Here is a 27029-nt window from a genome sequence, read left to right as displayed (position 1 = left end):
ATCATTTATACAAGTTATAAACAAAGACTGTAAAAGTGCTGAAGGAAAGCCAGTAAACAAGCTGTCACAGAACAATTCCGCCACTGATCATGTGGAGGCAGCCTGACACATAATTACATGTACTGTATGAGGTTGTGTTTTACTGTTGCTGTACTACAATAAGTCGTGATCCAAACAGTACACCACAAGTTCTGTAGTAAAATGTTTATTTGAAAATTTACAACAAAATATACACAACAAAACATCTGATGTTGGAGGAAAACTGGCACATTTTGCGGGATTCATGTATGAGGTATATTCCATTGATAGGAATTCTTAGTCATTACAAATAAGCAGTAAACAATGCAATTACTAAGAAAAATAGGTTTCTGTGGAGAGTTTGCATGTTCTCCCCTTTGTGTGTGTAAGTGTGTTTGTGTGTGTTTGTCCAGGTACTCTGGTTCACTGCGTATTTGATCTGTCTTGATTTAGAAAAGTCCCTAGAGTCACTCTGCTAGAGTGACTAAGAAGCCTAGCACGTTATCCTTTGGCCTCTGATAGTTTAATGAGAGTCATCATGAATGAGTCTTCCTCTCAGAGGAAGGCAGAGAACCACGTCAGAGATACGTGACATAAACACTGAGAGGTCTCCGTGTAGGCATTCTAAACAATGTTGTTTAAATTCAATATATACAGTATCAAAGCAGATAGTGCTGTCAAAATAAACCTCCCAATCGTCAGTGTATCAGAGTTCCTGTTTCATCTTTAAGGTAAAGCATCCAAATGTGACCTATAAAAGTGTCCTTTTATCCAATCAGCAATCAGAATTACAACCCTAAAGCAGTACACCGTAATGACCATAAAGAAAGTTGGTTCCTTAAAAATAAACTTGTTTTTTTAATGCAGACACTTCTTCAAATCTGACCACGAACCAAATCAAGAAGGGAAAAGGGCGTGGTCAAAATAATATGATCAGAATTCATGTATCTTTTTGGTACATGGGGCGCCAGCTCTACGAGGTGAGCTATCTGGGTGACGCCAATATCTTGCTAATTATGAATATTGCTTCACATACATTTAAAACAAACAACAACACAAAAGTCATTAAATACAAAAAAAAGATAAAAAAAACAAACAAACCTGTTAAAAAAACAGTTAAAGGTTCAGTGTGTAACATTTAGGAGGATCTATTCCCAGAAATGGAATATAATATTCATAGGTGTGTTTTCATTATTGTATAATCAATCAACTGCAAAGGGAGTTTGTCCTCTTCCATGGAGGTCTACATGTTGAACCGCTATGTTTCTACAGTAGCTTAGAAAGGACAAACCAAACACTGGCTGTAGATAGGGAATTTGTGAGTTTGTTTCAGTTGGTTGCAATCTGCAATCCTACCACTAGATGCCACTAAATGTTACACTGGTCCATTAAAACATTATACAACAACATGAAAAGTAAAAGTTACAGAGCCCCTAAAGGGACATGGGGGGTAAGTAAAAAAGTATCTTGTGCTCACAATTTACTTTCTCGTGCTCACAGATACAGGTGCAGCCTTAAGCTGGACGCTCATTTGTCCTCCTTTTGAGAAAATAACAAACAAGGCTGTCAATCAAGCTCTTGTAAGGTTGGCTAAAGTCGGTTGTTGGTTGTACAAATATGGACTTTTATTGTTGAATTTCTCCAAGTTGGTTTAGTAAAAATGCTTGATATTAAGTATGTTTTTTATTCATCATGGTCACATGAAACACTTTAATCTAACATATTTTATTTTAAATTTAGGTTACCTTTATTTTGAAAACTGGAAGTGAATAAGCTGTTTCTCCGCAATTACCATAATGCTGAGAATATACTGTATTTAATAATTATTATATTCTATAATTTGGAGAGATTCAACAATAAAAGTCCATATTTGTACAACCAACAACTGACATTATGTTCTCTGTAGCTGAGAGCTTGATTAACAGCCTGGTGGTAGCAACTGCTCATGAAGGGTGTTGTGGGCAATCAACACATGGCTCATTTGAATATTAAAATTAGCCATGTGTTGATAGGTTGCAACACGAAAATGTAACCAATGAAATTACTTATTTTGACACACATTTTTAGCCAATAAGTATTAAACTAACAAGGTAGTGTGTCAAAAGGCGGACCTTTTTTGTTATTTTCTCAAAAGGAGGACAAATGACTATCAGGCTTAAGGCTGTGCCTGTATCTCGAGATAGTATCTCATGAGCACAGAAACGTTACATTTTATTTTATTTTTCCCATGTCCCTTTAGGGGCTCCGTAAAAAGTGGTCTGCATGTTGCAATGTTGCTAAAACACAATCATTTTATGGTTAAACCTGGTATAAAGTCAATGGAATATCTCTTCATGATTCTTTTGAACTATTGTTTTTAAGTTACAAAAAAAATGTAGTTGTTACAAAGGCAGAATATAGAAGCATCTTATAACTGACAAATAGTCAGTATCAAGTATCAACCACAGACTTTTTTTTCCAAGATGACGGCTCATCCTACAGGAGCTCCAAACCAGTACAGCATAAGTTATACTGTACTGCTGAGATATATCCTTTTTATATTATATTTATCTTTAACCATCAAGGACATGTTACTGCTACTCCTCCCTCTCCTCTCCATCTTCCACACAGTTGTCTTCATGTGTTGATTTCTGTTTATTTGTTTGGTTCAGATTCAGACTGTGGTGGCAAATATGTAAGAAAATTAGATATGTTTTGCAGATAAACCATGTGTCAGAACGACCAAGAACAGCTTAAGATTTGTTAAAATTCTACATTTGTTAAACTACATATTATGCAGAAGTGAAATATATAACTATAGATGCAAGCCTTTTCTCTGGAAATAATACTGTATAAAACATAGCCTTATCCCAGAAAACTGCTATTAGTGTATCTTTCACCGGCTACACAACTGCAACACCAAAAGAAAACAGAGTTAATCACTTTCCAATATGATAGTGACAACTTTATGTGAGTATGTGCACGTATGTGTTCAAAACAAATATTCATCAGCTAATCATAACATTTCATATCAGCTATATTATACAATGTGTGACACACAACTCAAATCTTTTGTGCTGATTAGTTATCAGAATGCTATAACACGATTAAAATGGAGGCGTCTTAAGGTCTCTGTCTTCCACATCATTAACGTCAACCATGATAACCTGAGAATCAGGCTTGGTTAGACTTCAATATCCTGAAGTAACAGACTACCCATATCATAACACACAAATTGGTGCACGTATGCACTGAAAACACATAAAGCACAATATCCTTACAAATTTTGCATTTAAAAAAACGTAATGAAGCACTGCTGAAGTGATGCTGTATAAAAAGACAAAGAAAACTACCTGGATCCTTCAAACTTCCTCTCTCGATAAGCTTCGCCCTTCTTTATCAGGTAGAGAAGGACCAGGTCACAGAAGAAAGCTCCCTGTTAAATGAAGTCTTATTCAGTGATGTGACATTCACAGCTGGAAAAAGTTAAGTTAAACAAAATCATGTTCTTTAAAAACATTTTAATAAAATGATGAATGGTACTTACAGCACCCAACAAAGCCAGTCCTCCAGCTAAACTGATGGCTGTTGAGACGATGCTGAACGCCCCTGCCTTTGAATAACAGCACAAATAGAAGAAATGTTGTTTAAAACATCCAACACAGTGTAGTTACAAATTGCAACCTTCTGAATACAGCTCAGCCTTCCAAGCGTGTGAGAAACTGCAATCTAGAGCCAGTGTTTGGTTTGAGCGTAGGGCTACTGTACAAACATGGAAATTCAACATGGTTGCCTGCGTAAAAGAGGACCTGCTCCCTAAAATACTCACTCTAAGGTAACGAAAAACACAACAACTTTTCAGAGGATCATACACTAATGAAAACATTCCTATGGATATTAAATTCCATTTCTGCCAATAGATCCTCATACATGTGACACACTGGAGCTTTAAATCACGTCACTTTATCATTCTTTGGCAGAGTGGATAGTATTCCATGCATTCACTTTGTAAAACACATTTTCCATACCTTTCCATACACCATGATGTTAAATCGGACACCATAGACTTTGAATAGAGATCTATAGCTCTCACCAGCAGCATTTTTAAAATACCGAGTGTGTCTGTTGGAGAATTAAAAAAGGTAAATACAGAGGCATGATAATACAAAAAAAAATTAATCCTTAAGTAGTTCATGACAAGGTAGGCTTTTTGATCATTTTCTTCTGTAAAATCAGATATTTGTAATTGTGAATATAAATAACTACATTGTTGAAAATAGGAATGACAGCGTAATTACAGTGTCTGTAATGACTCTCACCTGAAGTTAAACCCTGTTGTGAGGGTCTTGTTGCAGCCACTGATGTCCAGGCGGGTAAAGTAGTACCGTGGATGGCAGTCGCCTTTGTCAAGATCACAATCCCACTCTATCATAATGCCAATGGAGCCGCCCTAGGAAAACAGATTCAATCATATGTGGCTTCTAAATCATGCTAAATAGTCTTTGTCTTTTCTATTTGACCACTACATATAGAAATGGTTTTGGTTGAAATGTTCCTAAATAATGACAAATGAGCATGACAACTAGCACGTAAACATTAGGGATTCACTGATCTAACTATTTTCTTCCCACTGCCGATACCTCAACTCAGGCTGATACGAGTACTGAGCCAGCACCAGTGCTTAAAATCTGTATACCTCACCCTCAGTAACAGAGTTATTGCAAACGATACCAGAAACACTGAATTATTACAATGACACATCATTGCCAATACTCAATCCCCTTAATAAGGTCAATATGTGCACCACTGGGTCGGATTGTACATCGCTTGTAAAAATCAATATGTTGTTTAAGATCACAAGATATTCACAATTAAGCAGATCTCTGTACATTATTAGGAAACACTACTTTTCAGTATTATTCTCTTAAAAATGAGTTTGTTTAGTCACATTAGTCCCAGACCCATTTTTCTATTTTTTTTTTGTATGCCTTAAAATTCAAACATAATAAAATGTTCTCTCTCTGCTTTTCAACTGTTGTGATGTAGATATAATATATATATATATGTTGTTGTTCTGACAAAAAAAGGAACACCAAATAAAATCTGAGTTGAAAAGCATAATACTAACAAATGTGTCCATGTCCTGGAACTTGAATCCAGCTCGCCTGGTGATGTCTCCAAGTCGGAAGATGGGGCAGTAGGGGTGGAGCTCTTCATTGTATCTGCACTTCCTCAAATAGGATTCATCAGTCGTTTGAAGGACGTTGGACCTCACAGAAGAAACACACAGAAGTACAGACTGTGCACTGCTCACAGCTCACAGCTGTTTCCAGTTAACAAGCAGTACATGCAGAGAATGTGTGGAGACAAAGGGGACTTACTTTGAAAATCCGAATTTAGGAAATTTGATGAAATTCTTGATGTAGATGGTGAAGTTTTCAGCGTTAGTCAGCAGAGGCCTCCTGTAAAACACACACACACACACACACACACACACACACACACACACACACACACTTCACTTGCTAATTTCATACCCAACCGCACCTTACTGGACTGACTCATACCTTACTATAATATCCTCAGGAAAACTGCTTTTACTGGTGCTACTGCATTTCTTCACCTTACACATTTTACACACACATTTTTCTACCCTTGCATAGGTGTTCACATTGCACTATGCATCCTGTTTTTGTATCTAGTGGCACCTTGCTCTGAATGTTTGCCTCACTCCCAGTGAATATTGCATCATTCATTCTTTCTGTTTGCACCGGAGACCAGAAAACACACTTTCACTTTAGTTATTCTAAGTACTGTACTGCACAGCATACAGATGGATGGCAATACAGTCCTCACCTGTGTGTGTGTGTGTGTGTGTGTGTGTGTGTGTGTGTTGTGTGTGTGTGTGTGTGTGTGTGTGTGTGTGTGTGTGTGCGCGCGCTTAAGGGTAATCGAATTTATCAGAATAGGGAAGAACAAACAATAATTTCACTTTTTTTATGCCTCCAAGAGCTTTCATGTGATTGCGTTTCTACTTACTGTGGTCTGTTTGTTTTTTCAATGGGACACCAGCCATAGATTTCACAGGTACCAGTGGAGTTTTCATCTTTTCTTAAGCATCTGCCACTCATACCTCCTTAAGAAAGCAGAAAACATAGCCTGAAGTCATTTACCTTATCACATGTGAAAAGACACTACATGTGAACTTCTGTTGGAAGATATGGATTATACATAATCTGTTATTCAGTGATATTTACCACATGAGCAGAACAGTCCTTAACATTATTTGAACCACTAGTGCTATTCGATCACATTAACATTTATATTTTGCAGTACAGGACTGCGATCCAACTCCACTCTAGGCCCCAGAGAATAATGACGCTGAGTTTGATCAGCAGACACCTTCTGCCTCTTTCTTGCAGCGCCGTGGTCCGGGTGATCACGTAGCCTAATAGGCCAATGGTCATCAGGGCTTCGCATATGATGTTGGCCATGATTGTAAGGTTGTTTTTTCTTTTTCTTCTTGGTTCTTCTTTTCTACTTAATTAGACCCCAAGGGTCTGTTTAATTTCTTCGGCTAGAATAACCTGTTAGAACCGTTAAGTTGATGAACACACTACCTAATATTACTGCCTGATGAAATATCATAAATCCAATGTTCACAATTTATTCTTTAACTTCAATGGTTATTTTTATTGCAAGATTTAGCAAGGGCCAGCATACAGCATAAACTGATTCAAAAACTGATTGTTCACATCCACTAATAAAGATTAACTATGTTTCTGATATTAAATAAAATTGTTTTTTTTTTAATTAGCCACATGCTAGGTAAACTTGCAAACTCACCTGGTTTATACTATTTTTAAATCAAATGCCAAAAGAATATGTTGATTTAGATAGTTTCACTCCTTATTTAGTGAGTAGTGAGCTAGTTTCTACCCTAATTAGCGATTAGCTTTACTAGCGATTAGCATGCTAATAATATAATACACATTCATGAATATGAGTGCTATTCTTTGTCCATGACAATCTGACAAACACATCAGTAATGGCAAACTAGCTTACATTTAGGATAGCCTATTTAATGTTTAATGTTCAGTGATGTTAGCTGAGCTGAACTCCACATTACTAACCAGTTAAACATCCTTTAATACCTCTGATCTGTTACTCTCTACCCTGTTAGGGCTACACAGTTGTTCCTATGATGGGAATGATTTTGATTACCAGCTTGCTCAGCTAGCTACCCATCGAGTTGTGTGTGTCATCTATGCCGGTGAATCGACAATGGTGTACTGATTCAGTTCGACTCCCAAGACGATTCTCACCCGACTGGCCAATAGGAACGTGGCCCCGCCCATGACATTATTTTCACATGAGAGAGCAAAATCCTGACACGAGAGCATCGAGAGCGAAGACTTAGGTTTTGAGAGAGAGAAGAAAAACGTTTGAGAGAAACGCATTTTTTTTTAGAGAAAATGTTTTCACACTGATAGCAAAAATATATATATTTGAGCGTCAAAAAAAGTATTTTGAGAGAGATTTATTTTCTCAGACATAATTTTTAAAATTTAAAATTTATATTTTTTATGTTCTATGAGAAAATACTTTCTCTCAAAACTTCTTTAGTCTCAAATATTATTATTTTTTGCTATCAGTGTGATAACTTTTTCTCTCAAACATTTTTTTTTCTCTCAGATCATTTATTTTCTCGCAGGTAATAAAGACACAAATCTAACTCTATAGTTATTCAGATGGAGAGTCCCTGATGCTCCGTTGTTATCTTTGTCTGTTACTTGATGGAAAGTCCTTTGCTTTCCACAGCGGTTTTAGGGGATCAGGGATCTCAACTTACTTGACAATTTATTTGGAATACTAGAGTGCCCGCCCTGCGGTTGTGTGTCCCCGTCAACCAGTCAAGTTGCAGTTTACATCCACGTCTGTCCAAACTCATATAATATATGTAATGCATACTTGGAAGGGATTTCATAAAATATATAAGTGTATTTTGGCTAAATGGAAGTTGTCACTATATTTATCATACTTATGTTTGATTACAGTGAATATACTCATGTACTTGATTACTATTCAAAGAGTACAGTTATACTAAATGTGGTGCTTTTGTTTTCTCTGGCATTTAGATGGTACATTCGACATTCAAAATGAGGCAGGAAATGAAAGTCAGAATAGACAAGATGTTAAGATTAAAGCCTGTACTGTTCTAGTTACTGTTCACTCATTCTGGGATCAACCACTTGATTCTTTAGTTTTGGCTAAACACATATTTTGAGGTCACAATAACCTTTGAATTAGTGTCACCAATTCACATATGGTCATCAGTTCTTGAGTTATGGCCAAAAAACGTCAAATAAACCTCATGTCACAGTGACCTTGACCTTTGACCACCAAATTCGAATCAGTTCATCCTTGAGATTTGAAGACTCAGTGCATTCCTCAAATATTGTGTTCACAAGAATGGGACAGACGGATGGACAGACAACCAGAAAACATCATGCCTCCGGCTACAGCTATCAGCGACGTGGAGGTATAATAAAATGTCACTGAGGGAGAATATAACCTTGTTGAATTTAGACCCACATCATATTTCGGAAGCCACTGAGTCGACCAACTCAATGGAAATGTATTTTCTTACCGTGACCAGCCACTACCATCTTTCCTTTTTTACAGTCCTTGTCATCTCGGCAGTGGCCATCCAGCACTTTGGGGCTCTGTGAACAAATGGGAAAAAAGGTTCAAGAAACATTTAACCATAACAGACCATTTTCACACAAACAAACCATCCTGGATGAAAAAGCAGTTATTTGATTCAGCAGCTGTTTGATTCAGGAAGGACATGTGATGAATTATGGTCTTAAAGGTCCAGTGTGATGAATTTAGGGGTGTCTAACAGTGTAGTTGCAGATTACAACCCGTTTCACCCTCCCCTTTCTAAGCAAAAAGGAGAAACTACATTGGTTGCCAAATGTTAAAAAATCTATCTAGAGCCAGTGTTTGGTTCATCTGTTCTGGGCTACTGTAGAAACATAGCCGTTCAACATGGCAGACGCTGTAGAAGGCGACCCACAGCATCTGCAGATAAAAACAACTCATTTTTTATACACTAATGAAAACAAACCTATGACAATTTTATTCCATTTCTGTAAATAAATCTCCTAAATCTTACACACTGGACCTTTAAGACCTGTTGCATTGAAAAGTTAAGTATTAAACAAATTAAAATACTCACAGTAATGCAACATTTAAAACTAAAACCTTAAAATTATGAAATACTACGCAACAATTGTGAGATAGTTTAGGAAATTCAAAGTATCTTGCCATTTATACATAATTTATTATTTCATTATTTTGACATAGTATTTTATTCTTTTTACTTTGTTTCATAATTCTGACTTACTACCTCATAATTTTGAATAAGTTGTTCATAATGTTAATGTACTAGGTTATAATTTTGATTTAGCATTTAATAATTTTGATTTAGTATTGCATAATTGTGACTCACTAGCTTCTCATTTTGACCTAGTATATAATGATTTAGTCTCATAATTTTGACTTACTGGCACAGAAACTTGACTTTCAAATGTTTGATTTACCATGAGTATATTTATTTTTAGCATACATAACTTCTTTTTAATTTCTTTTGAATGAGTTGAAAGTGAAATATTGTGAAAATGGGTAAAATCCCAATATTCACAGAGTATACCACCATAGCTACAGTTAGACAAGTTCAAGTTTACACTGTATTTGAGTCCTGTGAGTTTTCTAAGAGCAGCACTATAGTTAGGGATTATTTATGGACACACGTCTGTGCCCTTTTCATAAAGGATGAGAAATTCATCTTAAAACTTTGTTTTAGTGGAACATGACTGTGCCTGGCTGGAACCTGATACATGACAGCGAAAGGCCTTGGTAGCCTTTCAGATGCAGGGGCACTGCAATTGGTGAGAGCCAGATTGTATACAAGAAGCAGTGTTTTATGGTTGTGTAATGCTTGTATGGGCTTAGTGTTCTTCTTGGCCATCGCAGTGAGGCAGGAGACCAAGTGAAGCTGTGTTTACATACCAGGAAACCTCTGGAAATTTGTAGCTAAAGATATAGTTGACAGAAATGATGAACAGTATAATTGACACACACACACACCCCACACACACACACACACACACACACACACACACACACACACTCGTGGAAAGAAGAGGGAGGTGTCATCCTTTGTTAAAAGTATTTTGCTATGACTAGGCGCTGTGAAGAAAAGGCAGATTGGTTCTCTCCTGGCTGTGCTGACCGTGCCACCATATATGAGCCATTTGTTGTCTTGCTACAGAAATCAAGACAGGGACTATACACCGATCAGCCATAACATTATGACCACCTAGGCACCCTGGGCAATCCCCACGTGCATCACTGAGCCTTGGCCGCCCATTAAACCTGTCTCCGGGTCACCACTTTTCCTCCCTCCCATTTTTACAGATAATCAGTGTTAGTCACTGTCAGTGTTCATAATGTTATAGCTGATATCTGTTTTTTATTAAACTCCAGTAGCTCTTTCCTAACCTCAGTCATCTATTGCCTCCTGTATGTTTGAGTCGTGCCACACTTTAGAATAAAGATAGGGAAAAAACTAAATACAGTCCATGATTTAGTATTTCAATTAGTTCTACAAACTGCTCTTACCTCAGCACAGTATCCCAACTTCTGGTTTGGCGTCTCAAAGAAATTGGTTACAACAAACAGAACAGCTTCACCCTGTTGGTAGGAAAGAAAACTCTGTAAATTGGTCTTTATATTGACATCATCCCATAATGATGATCACCTCACCCTGTTCCTTCCTGCAGACCTGTCCCTGTCATACTGTACTAGCCACTTTCCCAACACCGTTTGCCACATTATCTTAGTTGCCATATAGTGCTCTAGCTATTCCACTACCTGTGTTTGACCTGCTTCCCTATTCAGGTTTTTGCTGTAGATACACCGTAAACCTGTTTCCAGTCTTTATGCTAAGCTAAGATAACTAGCTGTTGGCTGTAGCTTTTTATTTACTGTAAAGAGTTTAGTGTGATGTCAATATTCTCATCTAGCTCTTGGCAAGAAGGTGATAAATATGTATTTCCCAAAATGTCAAATTATTCCTTTAACTCAGTCAGTCCTGGTTCACCTGCTTCCTCATCCCTAGTAAACTGATACCAATGCCATTATCATTTCTGCTTATTGGTCCCATTCTTTGTCAATTCCCTTACTGATCAGTTTTCTGTGTGTGGGAAAAAAGTATGCATATACAGGTTTTCAGCATCAACACAACTGTTTTATTGTCACGGAGTCTGAAAACAGTGTGGAAACAAGAGTAGAAAAAAGGTATGCGTGTGCCTCAGGTGTGTGAAACTTATGTTGAACTGGTTCTCAACTGGAACTGGTTCCCTTCCTAAAATCTGTAAAATAAATGGTTTCACCTGTGGTGGGATAACGTAGTCCTCCGGTCCCCACACCAGCAGACCTGACTCAGTAGTGTTGGTTATTGAGACTCCTTTTAGTTTTGTTATGACAGAACTCTGGATGGCTTCGTCTGTTTCCTGGTAGCCTTTCTTGCTTATGAAAACCCACCTGTGGATGAAAGCAAAAATTCATCAACTCTCCCATTCTTCACATTAATTACTTAATTGTGCCTCATCCATATTTATATATTTATATTTCTTTATCTGTTTTTATCTAATTGCTCAATTTCCAGCACTGGGTAGAAGAAGGACAAGCTTTCCTAGGAGGGCTAGGTCCGGCTCTGGGTGAGTGTGAACACCCTTCAATCAGAGGAGAATGCTTTCTCCTTTTACCTCGCTTATGTGCGGCCAAGCATGCTCTTCACATGAAGCAACGGGTTTCCAAGAAAACGAGCTGAGAGCAATGTCATCTCTGCCCTCTTCAGACCTGTGCCTTCCTGCAACCACAACACTGCAAACACCTGCAGTTTTTCTGTTCTTTCGTTGCCACACAGATTTTCCCACCTTTTCATCTACCTTTCACTTTCTCTCTGTAGCAGATGCCACTTGAAATAGTAAGTAACCTACACAAAAACTTGTAGCAGTAGATGTGATTTGTTGCTTACACCACAGAACTGTTTTTTTTTTTTTTGTTAGTTTTTTACTCTTACATCAACTGTATTTTATGTCTAAAATATTACTAAAGCACGTTGTGACTGTTCTACAAAGGTGACACAAAATAGAATTAGTTATATAGCTTTTATTATTTGTATTTTCTGCCAATAAAAAAGTAAAAACAAACAAACCTGTCTTGTCACTTGCTTTACTGTAGCACAAACATTCAGCCCATTCACTTGATAAACCATAAACCATAAACCATAAACCAACTATAAGACCATCATGGCCAATCTGTTCTGTAACTGAATAATGTGGCCATTAACCAACCACCAATAGGCTACGTGTCTGTAAGCTGCTGGATATCACTTTATTTTTTTAATATATATATATATATATAATATATAACCAATATTTTGATCAACATCACAGACATAAAAACTTCTATATTAATATTAAGATTATATGGAATGAAGTAGAATAAAAATCCTAGTAGCCTAGTTCACTTACCCTATAATGTATCCGAAGACAAATAACTGAAAAAGTCTGTACAAAACCCCAACTTTCTTATTTTTGGCTACAATATATTTTTCCGTTTTGTAGTCGAATAAGGAGAAGAAGCGTCCTTTGCAGAAGCTCCCGGCCATCCTGCAGCTGCCTGCAGACACTTGACTTGTTGCGGTCCAGTCACACTTCAGCACAGCCCAGTGGTAAAGCTACAGTCAGCGCCAACAAGCACAACATCCGGTTAGGACTTTCAAAATAATACTGTCGGCGTGTGAGTCATGGTGACATCCGGTGTTCTCTTCATCGTGCATCACAATTTTCAGCAGGTTATGTTTACCGCCTTAGGCTGCGTTTCATTAGTAGCTCCACTTCCCCTCGTTCACTTACCCTCAGCCCTCGGAAGGACACTTATGATGGCGGCGGGGATTCCCCTGAGGGCATGTTGAACGACCAATGAAACGCAGCCCTGGTTCAGCATGTTAGTGTGCCAAAATGTTAAACTAGACACAAAGTAGTTGTGCTGGAAATTGGTCCTAAAACACTGTACAGGACAAACTGAAATTTGGTCCTGGTACTGCTGGTAATGTAAATGAAAAGTCAGGGGACCCAACACCGAGTGATTACAATCCATCCTGAGGGGATTATGAATACCAAATTTCATGACAATCCATCCAAAAGTTCTTGAGATATTCAGTATGGACCAAGGTGCTACAACCGACCATGGCACAAAATAATAATAATAATTCAACTATAAAAAATGTAACTTAAACTATAAAATATAGTAATTATAAATAAAACACAAAACACTTCAGGAAATGTGAGTCTGAAATTATGAATCAATGCAGGTCCAAGATTACACTGGAAAACTGACAGTAATTTATAGGCTATGTTGTATGGAACTGAATAGTGTAGTGACGTATCAGCCATTGTCTTGTATACAGAATTGTTTTAAGGGACACTCCACCAATTTTACATGTTAGTTCATTTACATTTTAAAATCAATAAGACACTTGCTGAGGTCACAGTCCACTTCGAGTTTATTCAGTCCACTCAAATGTCCATACAGCCCATGCAGTTTGTGGGTGTCAAACTGAAATTAGGCTTATTTGGGATTAGATAGATAGATAGATAGATAGATAGATAGATAGATAGATAGATAGATAGATAGATAGATAGATAGATAGATAGATAGATAGATAGATAGATAGATAGATAGATAGATAGATAGATAGATATTCCTTTATTTGTCCCACAGTGGGGAAATTCCAATGTTACAGCAGCAAAGTGGATAGAGAAAAAACAGTATAAAAACAGTAAGAGTAAGGAAATAATAACCCCGGGTGACAATAGACATTTTCATGTGACACTATGTGCAGACCGAAGCACCCTTTCTCCGGAAGCATCAACAGGTGTCTACAGGAAGTGGTCTTTAGGAGTCACTTCAGGCCTTTCATTTTTCTATGATCATTGTGTTAAACATTAATGTGTTTATGTGTGACATTGCCATACACTTTGAAAAAAGATAGTTTTGTCAGACATTTGGCTGGTGTTCATGTGAAACCGAAAGTGTTTCCGTAACTAAATGAACTGTGATGGTCTTGTGGTTTTGTCCCATGATGCTTAGAGGGCTTTGCACGCATGCATTACCACATTGCTGGTCACACTGTAGATGATGCTGACAATGGACGGTGACATGTTGATCTTTCTTTTAGCTCTGTGCTTCATGTGTGTGTCTTCGGATGGTAAGGCCTTTTTTGAAATTAGAGAACGAAAAATATTATTTTAAATTGATTTTAAAAAATCTATTTGTACATTGATTAAAAGATATTTCTACCATGTAAAATGAATTAAGATTTTATTTTTGCTATCTATATTTCGATATATGTTGTATATACCGCCGATGTCATCATTATTAAATGTTGTTTATTGATTAATCTAGTAATAATGGGCTTCTTCATAATGATCTGCAGGCAGATTTAGAATCTGTTACATTACAGTCTTTTATTCAGTTTCAGTGTTATATGATATGTTTTTAAACAACTAATAATTTAAAAATAAATTTCGCTGATAATAATAAAGGTTATATTATTTTGCTCAGTTAATAAAGTAGTTGTCCAATTACATTTGAATTTATTCTCAACCCTGACCAATAACTTTGCTGCTGCTTGTCATATGTAGTCACTGTATCTCTGACACATGGTCACTGTACGTCTATCATGTATTGTTTGCATATGTCCTGTGTCTTTGTTCTTTTTTACTATGCCTGCCTCGAGAATTGCCCTTCGCTTCGGGAATAAATAAAGTTTTCTTTAATTGAATTGAATTGAAATTGTTGAGTAGAAGAAGAGTTTCTACTGTCACTCTTGGTTATTTGAGCTAAGTGACCTAAACTTTGAAACTTGTTATTGTATTTCTCTCTTCCTGTTAAGATGACTGCTTTGAGAATCGTGAATCTTGTGAGACCCAGACGCTAAGCGCTCCACTTGGGTCCTCTGTGCTCCTCCATTGTGAGTTTACAACAAATAACTCCAACTGGGTGTCATGGATCCACAATGATAGTCACCTGGTCCGCCTCAAATCTAACGGGATTATTAAGTTCATAGACCCCAGACATGGCCGTGTGAAAGCCTTCCCAAACCATGCCTCAAAGGGGAACCACTCCATCAGCATCGATGAGCTTACAGACACTGACCTTGGGTGTTATCGCTGTGTGGAACATAATAACTGTTTTCAAGTAGAATTGATTGAGAGAGGTGAGAGGATTTCTACTTTAATGTTTGACAGAATTGTTTTCTCACATCTGAGCAGAGATACCAGGCCTCTTCCTTTCCATGCTCACAAATCTCGTAGGCCACACACTTGTGAAAGGACAAATGAAGCTAGAGTTTCCTGTCATATGCATATTTGTAAAACCACAACTTTTCATGCAGTTTTACAGAGCAACAACTTGCTGCCGCTGGTTTACTCCTGTGTTGGCGTAGCTGCCTTAATCCTGCTGACTGCTGGTGGCTACTTCTGCATAAAATGCATATGTGAGTACCTGCTGACATACAGTTGATAGAAGTGTGTGGTTTATTAGTTCCAAGGATGGGTGGATGGATAAACAGATGGATTGGTTGGTTATTTAAAAACACTTTTTGTTTTTTTCCCCAGTGTGCTGCATTCACAGACCACAGGACAACACGACCAATCTTGTAAATGCAGGAAATGACGGTAAGCACAATTATTTTTACACCAGAGCACAGGAATATAAACGTAGTTATCCAGTTTTGTTGATGTGGTCATTTTCACAGCTACTTTAATTTTGTCAAAAGATCTTCCGCTGCCACTGCTAACATCAATGCCCCCACTTCTAGTTGTAGGACGCATTTCTTGATGTTTTATCATTCATGAGAATAATTAACTTATTATTTTTAATTAAGGCTATTATTTAATAGGCCATTGAGCCTACTAGTTTCATCTGTTGTTTCTGACCTGTTTTTAAGGCAACTTACATTTGAATAACATTTGATTTGTTATGAAGAGTTGCATCTGTTAAGTCATTACATAAAGATATAGCATGCACAGGAAATTGAAAATGTACATCAAAGAGCATATAGGAAAAAAGACAGTGATAAATTGTATTAGTAGCCAATATGAATGGAATTAATTTGGAGATATACAGAGTCTTTCAATGCTTGCTAAATGTGAATTGCTAACACCAGAAGGTGACTAGCTTAGCTTAGCACAAAGACTGGAAAAAGGGGTGAATGGCGAGCCAGGCTCTAGCCACAATAGAGCACAATTATGAGCAACTTGGTCTTAAAGCAGTAGTAATTCCAAATTCTGAGTTATCCGAAATTTCAGACAGCATCAAGTGTCAACAACCAGTTGGCAAAATGACAGCAACGGTAGTTATACATCCAGTTAACACAAATACAATGGATTCAATTCATTAAAAACTGTTGTTAGTTAAAGTAGCTAATTTAAAATGTTTTAATTATGGGACTACAGGACCAACAATGTGCCTATCTGAAGGTAAAAAATTCACCTACCAGCACTTCTAAAGTTTATTAAAACTAACTATTAACTTAATTGTTTAATCCTTTTAGTTAATTCATATAATGTCTCACTGCAGGTGCCAGTGCTCCACCTGTGGAAGTAAATGTGCAGCAGAGGGGTAATCTATTGCAATAACAACACACACACACACACACACACACACACACACACACACACACACACACACACACACACACACACACACACACACACAGTCTCAAACGTTTTACAGTGGGTTCCACCTTCAAAAAATATTAGACATAACCACCATTATGTCAGACATTAAAATACAGTAGTGTAGGCTGACCCTAGCTCCAGCTCACACAGGAGACAGGTTTGCTCCTAATAAGAAGATTATTTATTGTTGACTGTTGTTGAATTGGAACGAGTGTTCATTTGGTGGAAAAGGGGTACTCCTGGTCCACACTTAGCCCACGATTGCAGCGTTTTTGAACTATTCATTTTACCTCTGTTTACTATCTTACCATCACATTTTAGCTCGTAACTAATCATGGATATATGCCCGTGCTACACTCATGAACTTGACTACAAAGCAACAAAAAATTACAGGAAATGCAAAACTTATTTTAAATTACATTTCAGCAATTATTTTCATTTGTGGATAGTGTTACATGTTTTTAAATAAATTAATTAAAACATTTTAATATAGGCTACATATTATAATATACCACTAGAGGCAGCTTGCATATCAGGGGTAGTTCACATACCATACTTTGAAAAACACTGCTACATAGTACATGTGATGGATATACTTGAAGTAATATTTCTGTTTTGTTTCATTATAATGTAATGTGTTTCTCTTTCCTACAGGAGAAGATAATCTTGTTTATGGTGCGTTCACACACACAGCTCTTCTTCCTCCTTTGATCCTTTATTTCCATGTCATCTGTTGATTCATCTTTTAAATTTAATTTTTAAATGTTTTAAATATCAGAAAATGATGACCAAGGCCCAGTCAACCAGCAGGGCACCAGAAATCAGTGCAGTCTGCCAGGAGTTCTGCCTGAACAAAGCACAAGTGGGGTTTATCCAAACTTGAACCAGTTTAATGTTGAGAGGGTGGAAAGTCAGAGAAGAAGACTGCGATTTCATACAGGTGCTTAATATTTAATGACATTACTACAGTTTGTGTTACTGGTGAATCATCTTATTATGAGAAACTGGAGTCATTCAGTCTTCTCTCACCTTTCCAGAACTCTTCAGCAGATTACGGCAATCAAGTCTCAGTCGTCATTACTACGGTAATATGAGCATCTTTTATTATAATCACATCATTTCAGTGCTGTCAGGAATTTCACTCATTAATTTTATTACACAGTGAACCGAAATGAACTCAGCAAGCAACAAGCCATGCCAGCTCCAGGGAAGAATCAGCACAGAGGTATTTAGGTTTGATTTCATCCATCAGAGTCATTTATCTGTGCGTGACAATAAAGAGCCTAATGTGAAACCAAAAATCAGTTTGATCAATCACTGAAGTGTTTTGTTTTGCAGGTTTAGGGAAGAAGAAAGTCAATGAAAGTGAGTCATGACTTCATCTGTAGGAATGTTCGAGATGAAATGATACTGTGCGCTGAACTGCCACTTCTCCATTGTTTCCTTCTCAGATTGTGAATACAAAAACCCAATTTACAACAGGAGCACAGACCAGCTCGACCGCCCGTAAACAACCAAGGACACAGTTTATATAGATATTTAAGATATTTTCAACATACGTTCAGTTATTATTTTTTTTATTTTGATAAATAGTTTAAACTTACTTACTTATACACTGTATTTCACTGCCTGTACATCTATTAGACAATGTGTGCTGTTTGGTACACTTCATCAAATAAAGATCTTGTGTTGAATGAGACAAACCTGTGTATGTGAGATGTGTTAAAAATGTATTGAAACCATGTAAATTACTTTTAAACCCTTTAGTTTTACTTGCTGACAAAATATAAGCCTTTTGGGTGTTTTGAGTTTCTTATTCACCTGCATAGGGGAAGCCCACAAGAGGAACAATCTCCACAGAGGCCACACAAAGCAGTTGATTTTTACACAGGATCCTCATGCTGTGAGAAGGCATAGGGAGTTTTTTTACTTGCTTTCACTCTCATGTGAGTCGTGCCAATTAAGCTGAATGAGAAGCAGCTGCTCCACCTGTCAGGGAGTCTCAGTTTCCAAAGATGAAGGCCTACAGTACAGACTTCATTTTGGTGACATTTATTTCATTATCACTGCTTCTTTTGAGATGTAAAGCTGCCTTAAAACAATTTCAAGCAACAGTCAATAACACTATGAACAATAAGACATCGATTTGCCATGATGGGTTCATGTCTGTTTCCATATCAAAGGTGCAATTTGCTGATCTTCCTTTTGCCATTTATGTTCAGGGTAAGTCAGACACTTAAAATATATCTTCTCGATGATGACACATAGCTTTGACATGTTAGCTGTGCTCTTGTTTGTGTCCAAATTTACACACAGATGAACACAGTGGATATTACCAAGCCATCGCTGTAGCGAAACAATGCCACTACATCCTTGGCGAAACTGACACCTTCATTATCTTAACAGTTGCTATTCACGGATGTTTTGTGAGACGACAAGTAAGCTGAAAGGTCTTTGGGGTGTGTGGTTATCTTTAATTCAGATTTATCCAACTGTCTTCTTCATTTTCTAATCTTTCTTTACCACTTTGTTCAATAGAAATATACCACAGATCTGACTGTTGTCATTATGGCACATGCAGACAGGGGAAGAGTTGAAATTGTCAAGTCAATACCCCTCATCTGTCAAAGGAAAACTAAAGGTATGATTCAAAGTGTACAGATAAATATAACATTATGTTTCAGAATTTAGTTTGTCATTAATTCTCAGTGTGTTTTCTACAGAAGTGAACAAAATTGATTATCCACTGGTGTCAAGACATTTGTTCTGCAACAAGGATGGGTTCAACATTACCATCCCTCAGAATGCCACAGTCCCACCTCTGAACCTGGATGCAGTCTGGATCCCTTCAAACCAAAGCCACACCTGTAAACCCAAAAAAAGATCCATGGAGGCTGTCACTTTCAGCTTCTCATTCTCTGACTGTGGCACTCAGTCCATAGTAAATATAAATAAATTCCATCCCATCCATATTCTTTAGACAGGCCATATGGTATTTTTGTGCCTAAGTTTGGTTGTGTCTTGCAGACAGCAGATGGCATTATAACCTACTGGGTCAACATTGAGGTGAAACAACATCTGCAGAGAGGCTCTATATTCCGTGACACTCCGTTCCAGTAAGAAATTAAACTCTTCTCTTGCTTTTTAAAGGCAATGGACATTCATTTTGTTTTTATTTTATTTTATTTATTTTTTTAGTCTAACTGTGCGCTGTACCTTTGCACTGGGCCAAATTACTCATCTGGGCATCGAGGTTCAGGGACAAAAGTTCCTGTCAACACTGAAGAGTGAGGGAATCTTGAGGACTGAAATGAGGTTTGCCAAAGGTCAAATTTATATTTTTTTTTTATTTTATTCCTTATTTTATTATGTATTATTCAACAAAATATCCATAGAAAGTACCATCAAGATTATAAATTAATACCAGTTTCAAACATAAAGCCCTCTAATATATATTTCTTTTTTTCTAATACTTTATTTATAGATTCCAAATACGGGTCTTTCTATTCATTTCAAGACCCTCCAATCATGACTGAGCTTGGTCAGCCTGTGTATGTGGAAGTGTCTGCTCTTAAACATAAGGACAAGGATTTGACGCTGCTGCTCCAGGACTGCTGGGCGACACCGACTAAAAACCCACATGACCCACAAAGATGGAACCTGCTTGTTAAAGGGTGAATTCACATGAAATGAATGATGATATTTTACTGATATTATGTGTGAAAGCTCAATTACATGTAGTTTAATGTTTATGTCCAATCCAGATGTCCTTTCACAGGTGATAACCACAAAACTGTTGTGCTGCCAGTTGTCTCCAGTAAGGAGCTGAAGTATCCCTCTCTTCATAAGTGGTTTGTGGTCAAGATGTTCTCATTTGTGAAGCCCCCAACATTTGAACATTTGGTAAGGGATTCTTTTTTAAATGAATTGTTGGTATTTTCTGGTGGAGATTTCTTTTTAAATAGTATGTTCTCCTTCAGGTATATTTCCACTGTGATATAGAGATCTGTAAAGGACCAGATTGCCCACAGTCCTGCAGCAGTGGTAAGTGGAGCTGCAGCCTATTTATGAATCTATTTTGGGTTAATGATTGCCGCACTTGCCTGCATGTAGGACTGTGAACGATACTCTCTGTTTTTCTTGTCTCTCAGGAAGGCGTAAATTAAGAAGAATCACACCAGGGCCAGGACAAAGGATTCTTTACAGTGTAGTCTCTGGTGGACCACTTCTTTATCTACTGTAAATAACCAAGTGGTATAGTCAAGTCATATTTGGAAGCAACTGTTCTGTGAAAAATAAATCTGTACTTTACTATAAATGTGATTTTAGTCTTTTTCACTTTCAACTACTTTTGATTTTATCAAATTAATTTTTAATAATGCAAGTTGTCAGAAGGTCCACTTTTAAATTGAGATAGAAGTTACTAGAGACCATTTTTATGATTACAATAAAAAGAAATACACACACTTTCCAGGTTTCTTTTGGTCTTCTATATTTGATGATGGTTTACAGTGGTAAAGACTAGTTTTATTCAACATAAATAATGTTTTAGGAATACGTATCCCTCAGGTATTTTTTTCTTTACGGTATATAGATAGATCATAAGATGTATGCATTAATCTATCTGTGTATGATTAATACATGTACCATATGGTTGGTGGGCTCGAGGTGAAGACCTCAGAGGCATCTTATAAATAATTTGGGCAAATTTTACATCCACAAATATTATTAATATAAGGGGTTCTTATCCCTTTTCCACACATAGAAAGCAGCCAGTATTCTGATTTAATTTTGTTTAATTTAATAAATATACTAATGTACTAATGAACAAATTGACTTAACTTCTTTTTATGTTCTAATTATTTGGTGTTTGCAGATGTAAATAAAAAGTGGTCCAGACAGACTTTTATTGTGGTAGAGGAGCTTAAGTCACGTGCTCACAAGTCGACCAATACAAACGCAGAATGGGTTAGTTTGCGGAAGTTATTGAGCGAGGATGTCGTCGTTGAAACGAGAGGAAGAAATGTGAAAGACTGTTTTGTAAAGTTTAATACTGTCTGTTGGCACAAAAACCAACTAAATCTGTCCCGAATGATTAACGCAAGTATTTATCTCCTCCGTTGAGCTCAGCACACTGATATCTGCGGGATAAGACAGTCAGAGTTGTTAGTGATGTCCAAATCAAAGCGGTGGGACTCAAAAGTAAATGAGTCCAAAACGTTGCCGATCTATCAGCACAAAGCCGAGCTGATTCAGGCCGTCAAAGACAGCACTTTCCTGGTTGTCACCGGTGAGACTGGCAGCGGGAAAACTACACAGCTTCCACAGTACCTGTATGAAGCAGGTAAGCTGTGGTTACGGTGTCCTGTCTCTGTGTCCTGTCTCTGTTAATAGAAAGTTAACTTTACTGCTGACATGAGATCAGAACTACATCGAGACGAGCGTAGATACAATTTAATGGGAGTTTGTTGGTTTGTTGGCCTGTATGAATGTTGGCAATTTAGGATACAAATGTGACCATTTTAATCTCACATGAAACACTTTCTCTTCTTTTTTTTTTTGTGCAGGTGTTTGTAAAGATGGCAAAATCGGCATCACCCAGCCCCGCCGGGTGGCTGCCATCACGGTGGCCCAGAGGGTTGCCCAGGAGATGCAGTGCACTCTGGGTAGAGAGGTTGGCTACCAAGTACGCTTTGATGACTGCACATCACAGGTGAGAGGCAAAGACGACTCATCCCCTGTAACCAACCCAGTGTATTTATTGTAAATATCCAATAACGTGAAGATGTGACTGTGTTTGAGCCAGGACACGGTGGTGAAATACATGACAGACGGCTGTTTGCTCAGAGAGGTCCTGGCAGATCCTGTACTTTCTCAGTACAGTGTGGTAATCTTGGATGAAGTCCACGAACGCAGCCTTAACACAGTGAGTCAATATATGACACTGACATATATCATTAATGCTGTTAGATACACATTTTCTTCTTTCTGTCACTCTTTCAATGCACACATTGATAAAGTGTATTTGTTGCAGGACATTCTCCTGGGTTTGTTAAAGAAAATCTTCTCCGACCCTGCTAAGGCCACCAAGGGCCGATTTTTCCCTTTGAAGGTGGTGGTGATGTCCGCCACGCTGGAAACTGACAAACTCTCAGCGTTTCTCGCTGACTGTCCCGTCTTTTCGATTCCTGGCAGGACTTTTCCTGTTACCTGCACGTTTGGCTTTGCTGTAGGACCCAAAGACGTAGAGAGCACTGGTTATGTAAAAGAGGTACTGAGTCTCAGCTTTGGGTCACGTGTTTGGGTTTCTTTATTTTAACTAACAATCATTCATTAAACAAGTTTAGATGCACGTTGTTGGCATTCATTTAATCTGGCATCTTTTGCTCCTCAGGTTGTCAAAGTGGCCCTTGATGTGCATACCAGTGAAATGGCTGGGGATATTCTTGTGTTTTTGACAGGTAAATTATAATTATCAGCCTCTGTGACTAGGGATGTAACTACACACTTAACTCACAATTAAATGTTCTCATGATCTTTCCAACAAAAAGAGATTGAAGACAAATGATGAAGAAGATTCTACTACAAAATATATTTTCTCTTATATTGTTTTATTTCTAAGGTAGGTTATAAAATTTGTAAAATTAAAACGGAAGTCTTTGCTTCTTTATATCACGATTAATTTTATATCTCACTGATTTGAATCTTCACATATTTGTATAGCGATTTAATTGTCTCTGGATATATCTTTATAGTTCTTATCTATATCAGTATACTTCTTAACCCTGACAAAATCTGTGACATTAATTGTGCATGTTTGACAGGTCAGTCAGAGATTGAGCGTGCCTGTGACTTGTTGTATGAGAAAGCTGAGTCTATAGACTACCGCTACGATGTACAGGACCAAACAGTGGAGGGCCTTCTTATTTTGCCTCTTTATGGATCCATGCCCACTGGTAAATGCCTGCAACTGTTGCATCTTTTGTTCATCTCATTGTTTAGTAGATTAACATTTTAGCCTTTTCCAGATTAAGTCAGTGTATTTCTTTGTGCTTTTATTGTAATTAAACTGCAAAATAAAACAGAAATACTGTGAATTATTAAATACATTTCACAGATCAACAGAGGCAGATCTTTCAGCCTCCACCCTCAGGAATAAGGAAGTGCGTAGTGGCCACTAACATTGCAGCAACATCTCTCACCATCAATGGCATTAAGTGAGTGAGGCCTGTGGTCACTGGCTTACCACAACAACAGTGAATTGTTTGTGTAATCAGCATCAATCTGATATTTCCCAGAAATCTCTGCAAAAAAACAAAACATAATAACATAATTCTTGTCAATTTTTCCCCCATAAAGGTACATCATAGACAGCGGGTTTGTGAAGCAACTCAACCACAACTCAAGGGTGGGCATGGATATCTTGGAGGTGGTGCCTATTTCAAAGTGAGTTTTATGTCATTTCGAACCAGCAAAAAGGATTTGTTTAAGTAATTTTACTGCTGACACCAATGCCATTAAGAGAGCTTACCAGCAGAGATTTGGACTGGATTCTTTTTGGGGGATTTTCTGTGATTAGGAGCGAGGCCCAGCAGAGAGCGGGTCGAGCTGGAAGAACCTCAGCCGGGAAATGCTTTCGAATCTACACCAAAGAATTCTGGGAGAAGAGCATGCCTGAATATACAGTTCCAGAAATCCAGAGGACAAGTCTGACTGCAGTGATACTCACTCTCAAGTGCCTGGGTGTTCATGATGTCATTAGGTACACCGATGCCCATAATGAGGCTGTTTGGTTTCCCACAGTTCATAATTTCTTTAAGCTCTCTTTACCCTCTTTAGTAACGAGTTGTTTTCTTTTAAGGTTCCCTTATCTGGACTGTCCCGAGGAACGGTTTATTCTTGAGGCGTTAAAACAACTCTACCAATTTGATGCTATAGACAGGTGAGCGGCTATACCTGTGGACCAGAATCAAGCTTTAAGTTTTCCAAGCACAGCAGTAGCGTTGTTCACAGTGAAATTTCACAAGCTCTAATCTCTCCGGTGTGTTGGCTGTAGGAGAGGTAGAGTGACCCGGCTGGGGGAGCTGATGGTGGAGTTCCCCCTGCACCCAGGCCTTACCAGGGCCGTGCTCAAAGCAGCCTCACTCGGCTGTCAGGACCTGCTTCTCCCCGTGGCTGCCATGCTGTCTGTAGAGAACATTTTCATCAGGCCAGGTCAGCACTTTAAAGCAGAACTGTGTTATCTGTAATATTTAGGTTATATCAAGGGAGTAGCAGAGATATTAAACATTTTTTTATTATTTATTTAGTGTGTAAGGAAATTGCATATGCAGAGAAGTGCAGTGTGAAGGCTTTGAGTTTATACATTTTTGACTCATCTCTTCTTTTCTGCAGGTCACCCTGAGAAGCAGAAAGAGGCAGATAAAAGGCACAGAGCACTGGCTACCAAGAGTGGCAGCATGAACGACTTTGCCACACTCCTCAGTGTGTTTCAGTCGTGTAAATCCAGGTGAAGAATTTCACTGACCAATGCTGCCAGATGCATCCATATTATTTCTTTTTGTGTGTGCAGATACATGTCAGTCAATCACCTGCCATGTATTCAGGGCTTGATGCCACATAATGATATTATCACAAGCCTTTCTCTTACATCCTGCAGTGACAGACCCTCAGCGTGGTGTAAGGACAATTGGATCCACTGGAGGGCGCTGAAGTCGGCCTTTAGTGTGGAGACCCAGCTGCGAGAGATCCTCCTCCGCCTCCAACAGGTTTGCAGAGCTGCTGTGATAGAGCATGATTGCACCCCACATTCATGTGGTACTTGAACAATTGTAGTAAACTTTTTTGCAGTTTGTAATTTATAAATGAATTCTGTTTGCAAACACACTGCTGTGATAATTAATTTGAGTGTGATTATTATTATTTTTCCTTGCAGAAGAGAGATTTCCCTGTAGAAACATTTGATGGCAATAAGAGTGAAATCTTCAGACGATGCCTGTGCACAGGATACTTCAACAATGTTGCCAGAAGGTACAACCAAGGTTCATTTTAAATTATCCATATTTAACTCTCCTTTTGTATTCATTTACTATGTCTTAGTAATGTCATTATTTTGCTGGTTGTGACAGATTATTCAGTTTATTTTTTATTTTTTCAACCCACATAGGTCTATTGGAAAGGTGTTTTGCACAATGGATGGCAACGGATCCATGGTTCAAATTCATCCATCATCATCGGTAAATGTGTATTCGTTTAAAAAAATACTACTAATAAAACAGGGTTTTCATAGAGGACAGCTCTCATCCTTCTTCTCTGATTTCTCCTTTGTTCGTCATTCCTCGCTGCTTGAAGCTGTTTGACCAGGAGGCTGAACTGAACTGGGTCATCTTCCACGATGTGCTGGTGACTTCACGGGTGTATATCAGGACCGCGTGTCCTATTCGGTATGAGTGGGTGAAGGACTTATTACCTAAACTCCATGAGGTGGACGCCTACGAACTGAGCAGTGTGGCAAGAGAAGAAGTGACTGATGAGGAGATGATAAAGTGGGAGACCAGGGAAGCAGCCAAAAGACAACCAGGTTTTCAAAATAATTAATTAGAAAATTATTTGTTGATTGTGATGTTATGCAGCTTCATGGTTAATTTGAAGTCCCTGCTATGATCATGCAAGAAATGGTCAGTTTGCCTAATAGGGTTAAATCAAAAGGCCACAGGGTGAATAAAGTTAAAACATGGCTACGCTGTGTCATTTATAACAAACTACCTTGTTCTTTTTTTCAGAGGTTTCTACTGAGGATGTCTCGAAGAAACTGGAGAAGCGAAACAATGAAACCACTGTCAGCGATGCTCGTGCTCGCTACCTGCAACGAAAGCAACAGAGACAACAAAGTAAAGCTCTCTGACAGAAAGCTTTGGAGGACATGATTCATTCTGTGTATCAAAAAGAGGCTGCTTTTTTTTTTTGTTTGTTTGTTTGTTTTTTTAGGAAATGTTTTCAGAATAATAAACATTTATAACATTTTCTCTCTGTTTGATCACTCCACTTTACACACAGTGCTGTAGTAGTTCAAGGTTCACATGTAAATCATAAACAGTGAGTAGACTGACAGATAACTGTTCTGTGAAGAGGAGGTGGGGGCACACATTGTGGGACATTTGACACGAGTCTTTTTAAGTTTTTTTACACTACCTATCTCTACACCAGCTC

The 27029-nt window shown here is 37.9% G+C and overlaps 4 protein-coding genes across 9 annotated transcripts; 3 read left to right on the top strand and 1 right to left on the bottom strand.

The window, feature by feature from the left end:
* Window positions 1–189: 189 nt before the first annotated feature.
* Window positions 190–12802, bottom strand: LOC127362713 (P2X purinoceptor 5-like). Its single transcript, XM_051398791.1, has 12 exons — window positions 12606–12802; window positions 11460–11610; window positions 10687–10758; window positions 8648–8723; window positions 6037–6133; window positions 5379–5459; window positions 5126–5267; window positions 4317–4447; window positions 4026–4119; window positions 3545–3610; window positions 3351–3433; window positions 190–2676 (listed from the first exon to the last, which is right to left on the bottom strand). Exons 1-12 carry the CDS (start codon window positions 12740–12742, stop codon window positions 2595–2597), a joined length of 1212 nt encoding a protein of 403 aa, XP_051254751.1. The 5' UTR covers window positions 12743–12802; the 3' UTR covers window positions 190–2594.
* Window positions 12803–14209: 1407 nt separating this feature from the next.
* LOC127362701 (uncharacterized) lies at window positions 14210–18523 on the top strand. The gene is made up of 11 exons (XM_051398764.1): window positions 14210–14344; window positions 15032–15355; window positions 15533–15634; window positions 15756–15815; window positions 16720–16761; window positions 17475–17495; window positions 17599–17760; window positions 17858–17905; window positions 17983–18045; window positions 18159–18185; window positions 18272–18523. Exons 1-11 carry the CDS (start codon window positions 14272–14274, stop codon window positions 18328–18330), a joined length of 981 nt encoding a protein of 326 aa, XP_051254724.1. The 5' UTR covers window positions 14210–14271; the 3' UTR covers window positions 18331–18523.
* Window positions 18524–18663: 140 nt separating this feature from the next.
* LOC127362699 (zona pellucida sperm-binding protein 4-like) lies at window positions 18664–21286 on the top strand. Of its 6 annotated transcripts, none has more exons than XR_007884501.1 (10): window positions 18664–19043; window positions 19137–19258; window positions 19359–19461; window positions 19544–19761; window positions 19848–19936; window positions 20019–20135; window positions 20305–20494; window positions 20599–20723; window positions 20801–20864; window positions 20972–21286. XR_007884501.1 is itself a non-coding variant. In XM_051398761.1 (10 exons), the coding sequence occupies exons 1-10, from the start codon at window positions 18836–18838 to the stop codon at window positions 21061–21063; spliced, it is 1353 nt and encodes a 450-aa protein (XP_051254721.1). In that variant the 5' UTR covers window positions 18664–18835; the 3' UTR covers window positions 21064–21286. The 6 variants fall into 6 exon arrangements, 3 of the variants coding, with proteins under 3 accessions (XP_051254721.1, XP_051254722.1, XP_051254723.1); XR_007884500.1 differs by having other exon boundaries at window positions 20585–20723; XR_007884499.1 differs by having other exon boundaries at window positions 20019–20146.
* A 503-nt stretch (window positions 21287–21789) lies between these two features.
* Window positions 21790–26843, top strand: dhx40 (DEAH (Asp-Glu-Ala-His) box polypeptide 40). Its single transcript, XM_051397242.1, has 17 exons — window positions 21790–22164; window positions 22388–22533; window positions 22627–22746; window positions 22855–23091; window positions 23215–23281; window positions 23645–23776; window positions 23938–24037; window positions 24180–24266; window positions 24400–24582; window positions 24682–24762; window positions 24877–25034; window positions 25215–25329; window positions 25480–25588; window positions 25756–25850; window positions 25987–26056; window positions 26172–26400; window positions 26603–26843. The coding sequence occupies exons 1-17, from the start codon at window positions 21993–21995 to the stop codon at window positions 26722–26724; spliced, it is 2223 nt and encodes a 740-aa protein (XP_051253202.1). The 5' UTR covers window positions 21790–21992; the 3' UTR covers window positions 26725–26843.
* The last annotated feature ends 186 nt before the right edge of the window (window positions 26844–27029 follow it).

Source organism: Dicentrarchus labrax, unplaced genomic scaffold, assembly GCF_905237075.1.
Source record: "Dicentrarchus labrax unplaced genomic scaffold, dlabrax2021, whole genome shotgun sequence".
Lineage (NCBI taxonomy): Eukaryota > Metazoa > Chordata > Actinopteri > Moronidae > Dicentrarchus > Dicentrarchus labrax.
The sequence above is the reverse complement of the archived record's forward strand: the minus strand, read 5'-3'. Positions and strand labels throughout refer to the sequence as shown.